Raw genomic sequence first — 17,467 nt, 5'->3', positions numbered from 1 at the left:
TCTTGCCTGCACAAGGAGCACACAGTGCTTCCAAGTGGACGTCACGCGGGATGGGTCTTAATTGGCCCGCCCACTTAAAATGGTGGTGTGCCCCCGACCAGGGGCATCGATCGGGAATCCGTGCCTGCTCCCGCACATCACCCCCAATGGGGGGAAAATGCTGCCCTAAGAATAGCAAACAAATAGCACAATTTAACAGCTTTATGAGCACAATGAAAAATTTTCTGAGCTATTTGAACTAGCATTCAAACTGATCATATGCTTTTGATATTGCAGTCTTTGGATTACGAGCGTGGTCCTGTGAGGAAAGTTAGGATAACAGCTGAAAATGAGGAACCATTTTTTACATGCCCAGAAATAAATGGCAATGCTTCTAAAGGATTGTCCGAACTTACTGCAGTTGTAACTGTGAAGGACAAGAATGACCCTCCTGTGTTCTTACCTCCGGTATTAACTGTTCAGGAGGTTGAAGGTCAGGAGCCTGGAAAGATACTGGGAAGATTTAATGCAACTGATACTGATGAATTCTTTAAGCATTCCATCAGGTAAAAAAAATTTGAGGATAAGAGAGCATATATCATGGTTTTTCACATTTATATCCCAATTGTTTTTTTTTGTCAAAACTTTATTATATAGTATTTACACCTAAAACAGTCTAAGATTATTATGTTATGACCAGGTGTGGAGGGGTTGAATGGCTCCCCTCTTTGCCCTCTTCCCACTTGATTGCAACTGGTTTTTTTGTTTGATAAGGTTGTACTTGTCAATTCAGTGAATACGTAACTGTTTACTTGCTGTGATAATAAAAGAACCAACTGGACAAGTTTTCTTGAGTTTAACAAAGGAAGAGGTTTGCAATTATAAAGAGAACACAGGTTATGATGTTTACAGTGTGTATCCTTCATCAAAAATGTTTCTTTATGCCATGATACAGCTGGAGAAGTTCAGTCCATTTGATCTCCTGCCTTTGCCTGAGGGGGGTCAGAGAGGGATTTTCCAGAGGTTTTTTTTAATCTCTTATTTGCCCTTGATTTTATTTTGTTTTTTTTTTACCTCTCCTAGGAGATTGGATGGCTCCAGGTTTACAGGTTCTTGGTGAGTTGGTGTCACTTTATGCCATTGTTGATATTTCTGATTTTGCTGATAAATGGCGGTGTCTTTTTTAATTACAGTGCCATGTTTTCTGAATCAGGGTAACTTATAAAACAGGATAGAGATGATCTAACTAAATAATAATTTGACTGGATTGATTTATTCTGTCTTTTTGGTGGATGGGACATCTTGGGCAATCTTCCACATGGTTGGGCAGTTGCCAGTGAAACACTTGTGCAGTTGGACAAGGTGAGCATAACTATAACATTGGGGGTGGGTGGTTTTGTCAACACTGTGCCATTCCTGACAGCATAACTGGAGCTACTTCTGCTCTCTTTCTTTATGCTGTTTCCTACGTTTTCAATTTCAATTGTAAGTGCTGGTGACGTGCATGGAAAACATGTGTGATTCAACAGCAGGAGAAGCTTTTCTGTGATGAAACTCGCCATCAGCTGACAATGCTACAGCTATGGATGGGCTATAAAAGAGCCTCCTGATCAAACAGGGAGACTGCATCATGGCCAAAACTTTCCTTCTCAACTCCATTGCCAGTAACACGAGGCTTGAGAGCACAAAGGTGGCATGGGTGTTTATCAAAATGATACTTCACTTGTAAATATTCCACATTAGATCAGTTTTACTTTATTCATGCGTGTATCATTGTTATTCCTTGGGACTAGCTTAGTCAGAGAGCTCATGGTTGGCATGTATTGGTGGTTACAGGGGAGTTAGAGGCATTTCCTTTATTATGGAAGAAACAATGTTGTGGGGTCTTTTTGTTCACTCTTTGTTGAATGTTCATGTTAGTGTCCAGTGTTGTACTCGCCAATGTGTGGGACATGGCTGAACTTGCAGGCTCAGCTGGCCCTTCCTTCTATGCATTGTAAAGGACATTGTCTGAGATCACTCTCCGTGGAGATAATTGAAATGTTGTAGGTGAACTCAAAGCCCTGTAAGGACTCTGCCAGTCAAAACCCTGAGATGGACACACATTTCAACAGTACTGACACCACCCTTTAGGTCCCTTATTTTCTTACCTTGGTTGACTTTTTCCACCACCTCTCCCACAGGCCCTTCTCAATTCACTCCTCCATGCATCTTCCCCACTTCAGTCCTCTCTTGAAACCCTCTTTGACTCCTCCAAGCCCCCTACCCCAAACTCTGTTCTCTCCTGGATCCCTCTTTTGCCCCTGCATGCCCCAGTAAGACCGAAAGACCATAATGTATAGGAGCAGAAGTAGGCCATATGGTCTGCTCTGCCATTCCATGAGATCATGGCTGACCTGATAATTCTCAACTCCCCTTCCCTGCCTTTTCCCCATAACCCTTGATTCCCCAACTGATTAAAAATCTGTCTATTTCAGCCTTGAATATAGTTAACAACCCAGCTTCTACAGCCCTCTGCAGTAAAGACTTCCACAGATTCACTACCCTCTGAGAGAAGAAATTCCTTCTCATTTCTGTCTTAAATGGGTGACCCCTTACTCTGAGATTATGCCTTCCGGTCCTAGACTCTTCCATAAGGGGAAACAACCTCTCAACCTGTCAAACCCCCTAAGAATCTTATATATTTCAATAAGGTTGCCTCTCATTCTTCTAAATGCCAATGAGTACAGGCCCAACCTACTCAACCTCTCCTCATAAGAAAATCCCTCCATACCTGTGATCAACCTAGTGAACCTTCTCTGGACTGCCTCCAATGTCAGTATACTTTTCCTCAGATAAGGGACCAAACTCTTCACAGTACTCTAGGTATGATCTAATGAGTGCCTTGCATAGTTTTCACAAGACTTCCCTATTTTTATACTCCATTCCTTTTGAATTGAAGGCCAACATTCCATTTGCCCTCCCTATTACCTGCTGAACTTATATTTTGTGATCCATGCATAAGGACCCCCAAATTCCTCTGTGCTGCAGCTTTCTGCAGTCTTTCTCTATTTAAATGTTATTCAGCTTCTCTATTCTTCCTGCCAAAGTGCATAACCTTAAATTTTCCCACATTATATTCCATCTGCCAAGTTTTTGCCCACTCACTTAACCTGTCTATATCCCTCTGAAGACTCTTTGTGTCATCCTCACCACTTGCCTTCCCACCTATTTTTGTGTCATTTGCAAACTTGGTGATATTACATTCACTTCCCTCATTCAAGTCATTAATATATATTGTAAGTAATTTTGACCCCAGCACTGGTCCCTGTAGCATTCCACTAGTTACAGGTTGCCATCCTGAAAATGACCCCCTTATCCCAACTCTCTGACTTCTTTTAGTTAGTCAATCTGCTATCCATACTAATATACTACCCCCAACACCATGGATTCTTATCTTATTAAATAACCTTATGTGAGGTACCTTATCAAATGCCTTTTAGAAATCCAAATATATTACATCTACTGGTTTCCCTTTATCTATCTTACTTGTTACCTCCTCAAAGAATTCTAATAAATTTCTCAGGCATGATTTTCCCTTCATGAAGCCATGCTGTCTCTGCTTGATTATATTATGCATTTCAAAATGCTCTGCTATTACATCCTTTATAGTAGGCTTTAACATTTTCCCAATGATGGATTTTAAGCTAACTGGCCTATAGTTATCTATGTTTTGTCTCCCCCCACCTCCCTTTTTGAATAAGGGGGTTACATTGGTAGATTCCCAGTCCTCTGGGACTTTTCCAGAATCTAAGAATCCTTGGAAGATTGCTACTAGTGCATCCACTACCTCTGTAGTTACTTCCTTTAATAGCCTAGGATGCAACCTATCAGGTCCAGGGGACTTATCAGCCTCTAGTCCCATTAGTTTCTCTAGTACTTTTCCTCTATGACAGTTATTGTATTTATTTCTTCTCCCCCTTTTGCCCCTTGATTATTTAGTATTTTTGGAATGCTACTAGTGTCTTGTACCGTGAATACTGATACAAAATATTTACTCAACTCCTCTGCCATTTCCTAGTTCCCTATTATTATTTCCCAGCCTCGTTCTTTAAGGGACCTATGTTCAATTTGGCTACTCTCTTCCTTTTTATATATTTAAAGATGCTCTCACTGTTCAGTTTTATATGAATTGCTAGTCTATCTTCAAAGTTTATTTTCTCCCTCTTTTTTTTGTCATCTTTTGTTGGTTTTTAAAACTTTCCCAATCCTCTGGCTGCCCACTAATCTTGCCACATTGTATGTTTTTTCTTTCAATTTGATACACTCCTTAACTTCCTTGATTAACCATGGTTGGTTTACCCATTTCCTAGAATCCTTCTTCCTCATTGGAATACAACTTTATTGTGAATCATGAACTATTTTCTTTAATGTCTGCCATTGTTCATCAACCATCTTTTCTGCAAAACTCCTTTCCCTGTCCACTCCAGCCAACTCTGCCCTCATTCCTTTGTAATTACCCTTAGTTAAGTTTTGTACAGTTCTTTTCGACTTAAGTTTCTCACTCTCAAACTGAATGCTAAATTATACCATATTATGGTCACTGTTTCCTGGGGGATCTTTCACTCTGAGATCATTTATAAACCTGCCTTATTACACATTACCAGATCCAAAATAGCCTGATCCCTGGTTGGATCCAAAACATATTGTTCTAGGAAACTGTCCCAAATATGCTCTATGAATTCTTGCTCATGGCTACCTCTACTAATTTGATTTTCCAAATGTACGTGAGGATTAATGTCACCCATGATTAATGTACTGCCTTCTTTACATGCCCTCATTATCTCCTGATTTATTCTCAGCATAGCTGCAGTTAGGGGGCCTATAGACTACGCCCACCAGGTCTTCTTCCCCTTGTTATTTCTTACCTCCACCCATATGGATTCTACATATCCTGATTCAAGATTGTTCCTTGCTATCATACTTATTCCATCTCGTACTAACAAAGCTACCCCACCACCCTTTCCTTCCTGCCTGTCTTTTTGAAAAGTCACACACCCCTATATACTTAGTTCCCAGTTTTTACCTCCTTGTAACCATATCTCCCTGTCTCTGTAATGGCTATAAAATCATACTCATTAACCTCTATTTGTGCCATTAATTCATTTATTTTTTTTCCTGAATACTACATGTATTTAAATAAAAAGCCTTAATTTTGCCTTTTTTACAATTTTCCCCCTTTGACCATATTTGTTGCCGTTTTTTTATGCTTGTACATCCCCGACCCCATTCCACACCCCCTCCTTTCATCATTGACTCACCCTTTCTGGTCCCAAGCCTCCATGAAAGCTGTCATTCTCCTGTTCCCCTCCCTTGTGCTATAGAGTGAAACAAGGAAAACTGCTGACCTTACACACAACTGCACAACGCTGACTGATGCACACCACCTTTAAACAAATGTGAACTGCGTGCCATGAGATTCTCATGCACCATTGATGCATGGTAGGATGTTATTAAAATTATATATATGCTAATGAGTACTAATGGCAAATGTTTTAAAGTATGAACCCACCATCGGATGGCATAAGGCTAGACACACTGCAAAAACACCACTGGCTTTATTTCTGCATCTCAATCTGTTGGGAAGTTGAAATTTTGCATCCCGCCTAAGCAAGTCAGTCCGCATGCCATGTTTCCTGCTCTTGCAGAATTCATAAAATCACCCCCCTCTTCCTTTGTGTTGATGCCTGTTCTCCATTTTTGTCTCTCTGTAACTTATTTCCTATTTCATTTTCACAAGTAAGTATTTGCCATGTTCTTAACTAGTACTAACATTTTTCACAGTGTAAGGGCTGATTCAAAGCTCCCCACAGACACAGACGTCTATTGGAAATGTGGAATTAGCCTGATTAAAATCTGCAACTTTGCATTTTAAAGTAGTGCTGTGGTTATGGTGCTGGGCTAGCAACCCAGAATTTGCAAGTTCAGATCACATCATGGCAAATTGTGAAACTGAATGCAGAACAGGTAATGCTAATATCAGGAAAAATAAGCTTATGACAGATTGGTGTACATTTCATTTTCATAGTGAGATGTTGCAGGGACAGACCATGGTTAGATCTAGCAGCTCTAAACAGAACATATATGAGCTGGAGTAGACCATTATCAGCAGCAGAATTGTATATCACCACAATTTTTAACATGGCGTCTCTACATATTTCTGACGATCAACAAGGAGACCAATACTGGTTCAATGCAGACAGTAGAAGTTTTTGTCAGGAACAGCACCAGGCACACCTAAGAATGAGGCACCAACCTAGTGATGTTAAAAATAAGGATACCTACAGGTTACACACATTCCCCTCGAGGAGTGCTTTCTAATCATAACCGTCACTGGATAAAAAAGTTTTTCCTTATGCTACCTTTGGGTTTATTCCCTATCACCTTAAACCTGGTTTGCAACCGTTCAGCCTATGGGAACAGTTTCTATCTACTCTGTCTAGATCCTCCTTGATTTTGAACACCTGATTGTCTAGCCAATCAGTTCACTTTTCATGACATCAGGAAGTGGCTGAGTGTACCAGAAGACTATGGACCCTGACAACATCGTTGCTGTAGTGTTGAAGATCTGCACACCTGAACTGTTGCCCACCTAGATAAATTACAGAAGTAGTTGCTTGGTAGTATAGAACTTGAGCATTGCTGAAAGAAAGAGACATGCTGTTGATGCTTCTGATCTTGAACTCCATCAGGCCAGAATGCAAGAATGTCAAATTTCAAAGAGAACAACAATTTTTAGCGCATGAGCAAAGGGTGCTGATTGGTTGGCAAGTCAACTCTGATTGGGTGATACATTGCCATGGCGAATGCACCAGGGAGCTACTGTCCCCTATACTTTTGTTTATTCAATAAAGATGCAATGTTTGGACATATGCCTTTTGCTGCAGAGGACAGCTCCCTGCTTATGAATATGTGTAGCTTCTAGCAAGCCTACGTGAGCTACATTGCAAGCTTGACTGATAATCTTAAATTGGTTGTAATTCTCAGTACACTTGGATTCTTCAGCAAATGCTGCCCAATTGCAGAATCTCATCTAATGTTTGACATTATGGCCTGGATTTTCATCCTCGAGGGGAGTCAGGAAAATTCATGGCTCAGCCTGCCCGCCCTGGGAGGAAGTGCCCGAAACAGGATCGTCATTGCTGGAGTCGGGCCAGCTGACCTGGGAAGAAGTGCAAAAACAGCCTCGGAGCTGCCAGGTGCTGAGGCAGGCTGTTTAAAATGGCTGCCTTGGTACCATGGGACTTTTCCAGTCCTCACTCCACACACCCTGTTAACCCTCGAAACACTCCCCATGCCCCATCCATGCCACGTCATTCCCCCCACCCACCCCCATGTCCCCTAATATGCCTTATGCCAGGCTCTGCCCTTCCACCTACCCCCATGCCTCATTATGAGGCTTGGCTGATAGCCCAGACGTCTATTAGAATACCAGGACACCTGCTCCCCAGAAGAAACATTGTTTGACTGACAGCTCAGATTCTCTGATCTCTGCCTCATTTTCACAATGTTTGTTGACATAACTCAAGTTTTTTCAAGTGTTTGCAGTTTGTGGTTGTTGAAACTTCAAAAGACCTGGATGATTGACACTTTTATTAGCTTGCCAGACTTTTAATTCATAGGAGAAAGTTATAAATAGATTACATATTCATAGCTTTTTTTTTACACATACCACTCTAAACTGTGGTTTTCATTGGTTCTAGAAAGATTGCAGTGGGTCAGTGGGCATGGAGCTGCCAGAGCCTGGCATAGGGGCATGAGGGGGACCTTTTGAACTTACCTTTTAAAAAGTCCCCTCTTTCACACTAGGGTTCATGACTTAGGTAAGGGGCCATGAACAAAGATTCTTTAAAAACCTGGTCCGACTCCATGACAATTGCGGAGGAATAGCTGATACCTGTCTCTGCGATGGTGTCGGCCAGGTTGAGACTGCTGAGTGTGGACTTCTGACAGGAAGCAGCCTGCAACCCTTAAAGGCACTCCTGAAAGTGGCACAGCCTGGGAACGGGGTTAGGAATCCCAGAATCAGGACTCACCCACAATTTTTAAAGGGCTCCCGAGTCAACCCAACTCAGTGAAAATCCAGGACCACATTCTGAAGATTGCAAGCATGGGTTGATCAGTACTCTATCTATTCTGAACAACTGAAGAGACGTACTGTTTGATATAATCAACTAGTCATTGGGATTTATGGTCCACGTATTCATATACCACATTGTTTATTTATGTGGTAGCTAGAACATCTCTTCGGCTTGATACAGTGTCCTGTTAGTGGAACACAGCACTTGTGTTGCTATTGCATAGTACTAGCATGAAATGGCTAGCTTCATCTGTTGCTCAAATTTTTGAGATATACTTTACCCTTTCAGGGTAATTTGAGGTAGATTGGGTACTTTTCAGGTCCAAAAATAACGGCCTTATTAACAGTTTTGTGCCTGTTCTGATGAGGGCAAGATGAGCAGCATGAGCTTTGACAGCATGTCTCTTCTTTCAGCAAAACTACAGCAGCATTTTCATTGTACTGGCATCTGCCTGACTGTGGAAGATTACCTACTATGTCCTATCCACCAAAAAGACAGGATAAGTCTAATCCAGTCAATTGGAGTCTTGTTCCTTCGACAGCACCTTTGCCGACCTCTCCTTCAACAACATCTTCCAAACCCATGACCTCTTCCTTCGACAGCACCTTCCAAACCCGCAACCTATACTCCCTAGAAGGACAAGAGCAGCAGATACATAGGAACACCACAAACCTCCAAGTTTCCCTCCAAGCCATTCACCATCCTGACTTGGAACTATATCACTGTCCCTTCACTGTTGCTGGGTCAAAATCCTAGAATTCCCTTCCTAACAGCACTGTGGGTGTTCCCGTACCACATGGACTGCAGCAGTTCAAGAAGGCAGTTCACCACCTCCATCTCAAGGGCAATTAGGGATGGGCAATAATTGCTCTCATAGTCAGTGACACCCTTATCCCATGAACGAATAAAATAAGTTACAACATCTCTATCCTATCTTATGAGCTACCTTGATTCAGAAAACATAGCAATGTAATTAAAAAGGACACCACCATTCATCAGCAAAGCCATGGAAGGAATTATCAACAATGACATAAAGTGACACCAACTTACCAAATACCTGAAACCTGGGGTCATGCAATCTCCAGGTAGAGGCGAGAAAACCCAAGTAAAACCAAGGGCAATAAAGAGAAGAACAACATCTGGAAAATTCGTCTCTGACCCCTCTGACAAACAAAGCCAGTGCAGGAGGTAAAATGGACTCAACTTCTTTAGCTGTAACATGTAAAAATACCTGGTGATTTATCAGTGATTAATGGTCCAAATTCTCGAATAACCCCTTGTGTCTTTTTGTTTGAAAGATATGTAAAAGGACCTGAACCAGCTGAATGGATTGCTGTAGATTCTGACACTGGTGTTATCTCAACAGTGAAAAAACTGGATCGAGAATCACCTTATGTGAATAACAGTGTTTATACATTTACAGTTTATGCAGTTGAGGATGGTAAGTTTTCTCCTGCAAATATTAATTTACAGCTTACTTACTTAAATGGGCATTTTCTCCAAATGCATTTCCAAAACAAGCATGTAATAATATTTCATCTTTCTCAACTGCTCAGATTTTCCAGTCAGTGGTAAACTAATGGTACTCACTGTTTAATGCACCTAACTTGCCCACAGAGTTCCTTTGGACTTTTGCATTGGAACTTGCAGCAATTAGAAAGTCAAAAGCACTCTCTACAAGGTGATCTGGAACCTATGTAAATTGGGCAAGCAAGCATGTGCCCCCTAAGCAATTAGATTGAAAAATTCTTACTGAAGCATTCGGTGTCAGAGTGGGGCGGGGGATCTTAACCACCAAAAATGAATGGGTTGGGGTGAGATCAGATGTAAAAATTTTAGAAACTTTAAACCCACTTCCAACCCTTCTGCTTCCAGGTTTTATGGAGGTTGGACAGGGTTTGGGGTCAAGCAGCTCACCTGTACCCAGGAAGTGGGCTGGCTATTTAATGCTATAACAACAATTTTAACACTGGCCTTGGGAAACCTGACAGCTCAAAGGAGGCAAGAGCAGCTTTAGAGAAAAGGTAAATGCCCTACAACACTACTTGTGAGCTGGGAAGAGCAGGAGGGCTTCCTCCCAGCCCACAAATCTACCTTTTTTCTTTGCCATCAAACCCCCTTCTCTCTCGCCACCATCCACCCCCACCACTGTCAGAACCCGCATCCAAACATGCCTCACCATTAATTTAATTTAAGATTGTGTAGAGAAAACAAAATAGAGAGGGAAAAAAAGATGAAATCAAGAGAGATAAAAGAGAAACAAAGGAGAAGTCAGAAGAATTTTTAAAAAATCTCTGACAATAATTCAAATCTGAGGGAATGTGACTCCATATTTGTAAAAATTAATTTTCAGTGTCCGTGGGATTGTTTGTTATAATTAAGAGTGATCAATGGGTTAAAAATTCACTTACGCTTGAATGGGAAAGCCCAAATTTTTTCTGGTGTATTTAGTGGGTGTATATCACGTACGTAGAGCAAATTCTCACTATTCCTTATGTTTCAATGCCCATTCTTTGAACAAGATATTTGTATAGTGAAGCTTATGGAGGAATAAGGCAATTTGGGCTGCAATTTCCTGTGCTCCACATTTAATTGTACATATGCAGTCACCAGAGTTTGCTATCCAATTTACTGCTTAGTAACTCTGAATATTGATAGCCTTACCATTATTTTCACCTCAAACTCTGGGTATTTTCTATTACATTTGGAAGTGCTGATATAAAAGTTGTGAACAGTCAAATGCCTTTGAAAATTCAGATTTGATAACAGTTAGAAGAATACTTTATCTCTGTTTAGAAAAATATATCAGTGATAAATAAGGATTATAAGGGTTATGTGGTGTGAAAATGAGCAATCATGGTACAGAGCAAAACATTAAATATTCAAGAGGCATAACGAAAAATCTTACAAAACTTCTGGTAAAATATTGTGCAGTTTAACAAGAAAGAAGATTATTCTCGGGACTTTAATGCTGATGTTATTGTGGACAACAGTTGAGCTCATGGAAAGATGTACATAGAGAGTGACATTAATCATTTGAGAAGATTTTTGTGGTTTTTCTCAACATGAAAATTTGTGTTGGGGTTATGGATCCAAAGGAAATTACCAGGCCTCTTGAGTTGAAATAAACCATTTTGATTTCTATCTCTATTTCAATATTGCAATTAAATTAAAGTTGGTGTAGCAGATATTATCCATGTTGTCTGTGGCAGGGGGTGGGAGGGGTGTGGGGGCTGATGGGAGGTGTGCACCTGTAGGGGTTAGTGGAGCATACAGGGTTGTCCAGGCAGCATTACAGTGCAGTTGGTGGCAAATAGGGCCATCCCTCGGCATGGAGTTGTCTCTTTAGTGAGTCATAGCTCAATTCCTAGAGATTTGCAGAATTTCTGAGCTGTAGCCATGGAAAACAGGGAGAAATGAGCTAAACTCTCATAACATAGTGGAGGCAAATCGCAGACCAGTCCCACCTCCCCTTTGTGGAGGCATTATGTAGTAGCTTGCAGCAACCTATTCAAAAGTGATGGGTCATCAGTTGAAGATGCATATAAGGCAATGGAGAGCTTGTTGAAGGGAAGAATGAGATATTGGAGGGGAGGCACAGGAAACACTCAGAGTCAAAGTACATCCATGGAGAGGAGGCAGCAGCCCAGTGGGGAGCCAATGATAGTGGCTTGTGATGAGTAAAAGGAGCAGAGAAACTCCATGCATTGACAGAAAGTGGCCATTGCATATACAGAGCTCAATGAGAGTTTACTGTGCATACACTAGGGTGATTTGGCCGGGGGTGGGGACTGATGGGAGGTGTGCACCTGTAGGGGTTAGTGGAGGCAGCCATTACAGTGCAGTTGGTAGCAAATAAGGCCGTCCCTGGACATGGAGTGCAGCAATGAGGAACAGCCGCTCCAGCACTAAATGCAACCTTTTGGTACTAAGGGATGCAGAGATGATGCCAGAGAAGCGGGAAGGTTATGAAGATGTGCTCACCATAGGGTCTACCGCCAAAGAATCAGCTTCCTAGACATGTCAGAGCATCTGTGCCTCCAGAGTCTATGCCGATCAATTTAATTGATTGCTGATTTCTGTGCCCTTGTCTTGCCGGTTGAGTGGGCACACCCTGCAGGAAGCTGTGAAATTGACTATGGCACTGAACGTCTTTGCTTCTGGGTCATTTCAAGAGCTGGCAGCAGACTTGCTACCCTGTAAATGCATAAGAAAGGTGTGGTAGTGAGATGAACGTGGCCCTGCAGATATGCAGTTGACCTTATCCCCCCTCATTTGAATTTTGAAATGTGTCTTAAGCAAAATAGTGAGTTGTTACCAACTGTGTTGCGGTAGTTTGTTCCATCTCTCTCTCTGGCTACTGTCTGGGACTAAACCAGACTCTTCACCCCCTTGGTTTGACCGAGATGAGCTCCGTCCTCATATTCTCACCATCATTAAGACCTCCAATTTCCATCCCTGTGACATTGCCCACCTTCACCACAGCCTCAGCTTGTCTACTGCTGAAATCCTCATTTCTGCCTTTGTTACCACTGGACTTGACTATTCCAGGGCTGGCTGGTCTCCTATATTCTACCCTGTATAAACTGAAGGTCATCCAAAACTCTTCTGCCCATGCCCTTACTTGCATTCAAGTTTTGTTCACTTATTACTCCTGTACTCAGTGACCTACATTGCAGTCAAGCAAAGCATTGATTTTAAAATTCCCATCCTTGTTCTTAAATACTTCCATGGCCTCAACCCTCCCTATCATTGTAATCTCCACCAGCTCCACAACCCTCCAGATATCTGCGCTCATCTAATTCTGGCCTTTGAGCATCCTCAGTTTTAATCACTCCAACATTAATGCCTGTGCCTTCAGTTGCCTTGGCCCTATGTTTTGGAATTCACTCCCTAAACCTCTCTGGCTCTCTACCTCACTTTCCTCCTTTAAGACATTTCTTAAAACCTACCTGTTTGACCAAGCTTTCGATCAGCTAACCTAATATTATCTTACGTGGCTTGGTGTCATATTTTGTTTTATAATGCTCCTCTGAAACACCTTGGAACATTGTATTACCTTAAAGATGCTATATAAATGTAAGTTGCTTCATTATTGTTGTTCAAATTATAGCTTTTTGAGTAATTCTCTTTAATTTACTTTACATTTTAGAAGTTGCCAAGTGGATTAAAATCTCTCAAACTCAGCTAAATGGTTACAGAGCAATCACTCCCTCCTCCCCAACCCGCCAAAGAAAATTTGTGAGTGAAGTCATTTCATTTTTGTATTGACATCCATCTCTTGTTTACTGCAGGTGAGATTCCGACAACAGGGACTGGCACAATGTCTCTTTCTCTGATTGATGTTAATGACAATCTACCTTATCTTGTCAAATCATCCCAAGCGATGTGTGATGATGGTGAAGTCCCAAATATAATCATTACAGCACAGGATGATGACCTGGATCCTTTCAGTGGTCCCTTCACATTTGGACTGTTAGACAATGAACAAAATATAAAGGACAATTGGGAATTAACGAAAGCATCAGGTATATATATCTATAAATTTCTATGTGAATACATATTTTCTTTAAATGAGGTGGATGGAATATTAACAGAAAATGCTGGAAACACTCAGCAGGTCAGGCAGAATCTCATAGAGTCATTGGCCTGAATTTTACTGATTGGGTAGACAACCCAACAATGGAAGGAAATGTGTGTTGCTAGCATGCTGTGGGGGGCTGCAGGACTTCCCACTGAATTTTACAGGCCACAACCAATTAAGTGGCTGTTTTTAGGGCTGCCTTCCTATTAAGGATGGTAGCCAGCACACAATAGCTGCTGGCCCCATTAAAGGGCCAACAGCTCAGCAGCCTTAGGGGTGCTACCAGGGGTGATGGCCACTGCTGTGACAGGCAAGGGCCCTGCAAGCTTACAGAGGTAGGCAAAACAATCTTAAAAAAATACAGAGCTGAGTGTGGGAGGAAAAACCCTTCTGGGTTTTCTGTTGGGGCGGCGGGGACTGCCTTCCCTGCCCTTGGACCCCTCTTTCCATCATGTTACCTTCACTTGTCATCCAGTGAAAAGTAGAACAGGTCCTGTGCAATAAGGCTTTGTCACATCTTTTAGGGTTGATGATATTTAATCAGGTAAAGCTAACTTGAACAGCTAATGTCAGTCCCCAAAAAATGAATGCTAGTAATCAGTCAGAAAGCAATGCATAAGTTGATAGGTATAATCATTTTTATCACTTCTTGAAAGGTTTGCAATTAAGTTACCTTTTTCCTTGCTACTTGAAGGCATGAGTAATAACGGTTGAAACTATAGTGCAGATTATTATCTCCTCGCCAATGTCCTAACATTATTTCTATTGGATACTTTATTTTGTCAGACAACGCTGCTCTGCTTGTGAGGAAAAAGAAAATTCCCATTGGAAACTACAGTGTGCCTCTCAAAATCCATGATAGGCAGGGGAGAGCCCAAGAACGCTCTTTGAATCTGCGCATCTGTCATTGTCTTGATGGCAAAACATGCCATGTTCTAAAGCCTGGAACAACTGCCTTAGCAGGACCTGGGATTGGATTGCTCTTTGCTGGTTTATTACTTTTGCTCTGTAAGTACGCATTGTCACATGATACATTTTTACATTCAGTTGAAAAAGGTTTATATCATTTCGAGGTTTCCAACTACCTGCAGTGATATGGGGATTTAATACCTTCAAAGTAGTGGATTTACGTTCTAAAGAATATATGTTGTAAAAATATATTTTTAAGTGATCCAACATTAAAAGCTACTTTAACTTACATAAACACTAAGCATTAAAAGCTTCAAGTCCAAAAAAGACATATTTGTATACTCTGTAATGTGATATCAGAAAAAGAATGTATTAACAAATTCAGGTGAAATTGAAATGAATGCTTAATATCATGGAAACATGGGATGTTCCAGTGCAGGAGGAGGCCATTTAGACCATCATACTTTGCGCTGGCTCTAAGAAAGAGAATTCATGATTAGTTCCACATTTTGTTCACATCTCTCTACGTTCCTCAACCTCAAGTACCTGTCTAAATCCCTTCTAAAATCATTTATGTAGTCAGCTTCCACAATCTTTTCACATTTGGTGTTCTGAATCGCAACAATTCTCTTGGTGAAAAAAAAAATTCATCCCCCCTAGATCTTTTATCAGTGATCTTGAATTTATTGGTTATTATTGATACACTTTTAAATATTAATACTTAAAAGAATCAATTTCCCTTATTCCTAAAAGCAAATTACCAAATTATTTTCCTAACCGCCTGCCTACCCCAACTATTTCTGAAGTATGCTGGGATACGTATTCGTTAAATAAATTACACATTGCTGAGTTCCAAGCAAGTTGTCTCATTTGGTTTTGTACTGGATATGTAGCAGAATGTGACTGAAGTTAGAATCATAGAATGATGCAGCACAGAAAGAAGCTATTTGGTCATCTTACCTGTGGCAGCTCTTTGAAGGAGCTATCCAAGACTCCAACTTCCTTGCCCTTTCCCCAAAGCCATACAAATATTTGCTCCTGAAGTATTTATCCAATTCACTTTTGAAAGCTATTACTGAATATGTTTCTGCCATACTCTCTCAGGCCGTGCATCCCAGGTTGTAACAACTTACTGTGTAAAAAAAAATTCTCCTTATCTTGCCTCTGGTTCTTTTGACAATTACCTTAAATCTATTGATGCCAATTCCTAATCCAGCATTTCAAATTTTCACCAATTAATGTGCCACAAGATTCTATCTTGAAAGTAACCTAGGACTGAATTTTACAGAGGAGGTGGCAGGGAGAAGGTGGGATGCATTGCTTATCCTCCCAGAAGAAATGTTGGATGCCAACTGACCCCACGTTAAACAAAGCCATCCTGCAGAAATAACACGCTGCAGGGAACATGAGCAAGGTGAGAGTGGAACTGCTGCCCCTCTGTGAGAGGAAGTCCAGCCCTCAAGAGCTGCCGGCCAATCTGATTGTTTAGCAGCTCTGGCAGTCCCAGCAGCACTACAGCTCAGTAGTAGGTGCTGCCGGGACTGCAAGCAGGCTCACACATGAAAGCAGCCATGGCTTTCAGACGGAGGTAAGTCTGTGGTTTAGGACAGGAAAGATTGGGGAGCCTAGTTGGTGGGGTGAGTGGGCGGAGGGGGGGCGGGGGGGGGGGGGGGGGGGGGGGGTGGGGGGGGGGGGGGGCGAGGTCAAGGGGTTAAGAGGGCAGATTTTGGAGGCCAGGGGCGAAGGAACAAAGTGGGGATATCATCATGGAGTGGGTATCCCCGATATGCTCAGGTCAGCCCCGCAAAGGACGTATTCCCCCCCTTCCCACCTTTTAAGCAATTGCTTAAAAAAGCCAGCCATCTTATGGCATGGGCAGAGTGTATTACTCAGGCCAATTGGGTTGGTAATAAGCTCAATTGACCATTAAATAATTATTTTAAAATGTTGGGTGGGCTGCCGATTTGGCATCTGCCCACCGACTATGTTATGGGGGACTTCTCAGGGGTTGGCAAGAAGGTGGTGGACTTGCCACCTCTTGTGTTTTATGTGACCGCCTCCCTGCTGAAAACACTCCTGGCAAGGGTCTGATAAATGCAGCCCCTAGTTTGAAGTGTGCTCCTGCAAGTCCAGGTAAATAATATCTACCAAATTCTGCTCATCTACTATCTGCGCGACTTCCTTCAAAAAACTATTTTAGTATGACCTGCTTTTTCTAGAAGCCATGTTGTGAATTTCTAATGGCGCTTTTTCTTTCCCAGTAATCATAAATGGCATTTCTTATGGAAACTTCTAGCATCTTCCCAATAGTGGGTGTCCAGCTAGTAGCCCTATAGTTCCCTTGCTTTGATTTGCCTCTTTTTTTGAAAGTTGGACCTAACTGAGCTAGCTTCCAGCCTATGAGAACTATCTCTGACTCTATTGAACTATTGAAGTGTCTTATGAAGCTATATTTTGATTACTATCATATTTGCCAAGGTGAACACTGATAATTGTGAGACTAGAACATTTTCCCTCTGTACTGACTACAAGATCAACTACTCCTGGATCAATAATAATATAAATGCAATTTAGAACATCTGGTAGACTGTCCAAAAAAACGTCAGAGCACCATTAACTGTACCAATGTGATAGTTCACTGTCTAATGACTTTAGTGATGAAGATTATCCAGTTTCTTTTTTTCCTTTATTCTTTCCTGGGATGTGGGTGTTGCTGGTAAGACCAGCATTTGTTGCCCACCCATAACTGCTTGAGCTGAATGGCTTGCTAGGCCATCTCTGAAGTAATTAGATTAGTTGTCCCTCTCTCCTGTCAATCAACCATTGAGAGGCGCTATGAGAGGTGCTTCCAGTAAAGAGATGGTGACAAGCACAT

General features: G+C 41.6%; 1 protein-coding gene across 2 annotated transcripts in view; it reads left to right on the top strand.

Moving 5' to 3' along the window:
- The window catches only part of LOC121286752 (cadherin-like protein 26), a 133,763-nt gene that overhangs the window by 78,146 nt on the left and 38,150 nt on the right, over nt 1-17,467 (top strand). For both annotated transcript variants that reach the window (XM_041203785.1, XM_041203784.1), the window contains 4 exons: nt 277-545; nt 9,398-9,540; nt 13,394-13,627; nt 14,470-14,691. In XM_041203785.1, the coding sequence (XP_041059719.1) occupies nt 277-545; nt 9,398-9,540; nt 13,394-13,627; nt 14,470-14,691 (868 nt within the window). The remainder of the gene's footprint in view (nt 1-276; nt 546-9,397; nt 9,541-13,393; nt 13,628-14,469; nt 14,692-17,467) is intronic.

The sequence above is a fragment of the Carcharodon carcharias genome, chromosome 14, assembly GCF_017639515.1.
Source record: "Carcharodon carcharias isolate sCarCar2 chromosome 14, sCarCar2.pri, whole genome shotgun sequence".
In the NCBI taxonomy this organism is placed as follows: domain Eukaryota; kingdom Metazoa; phylum Chordata; class Chondrichthyes; order Lamniformes; family Lamnidae; genus Carcharodon; species Carcharodon carcharias.
Note: the sequence above shows the minus strand (reverse complement) of the source record. Positions and strands in the feature narration are given on the sequence as shown.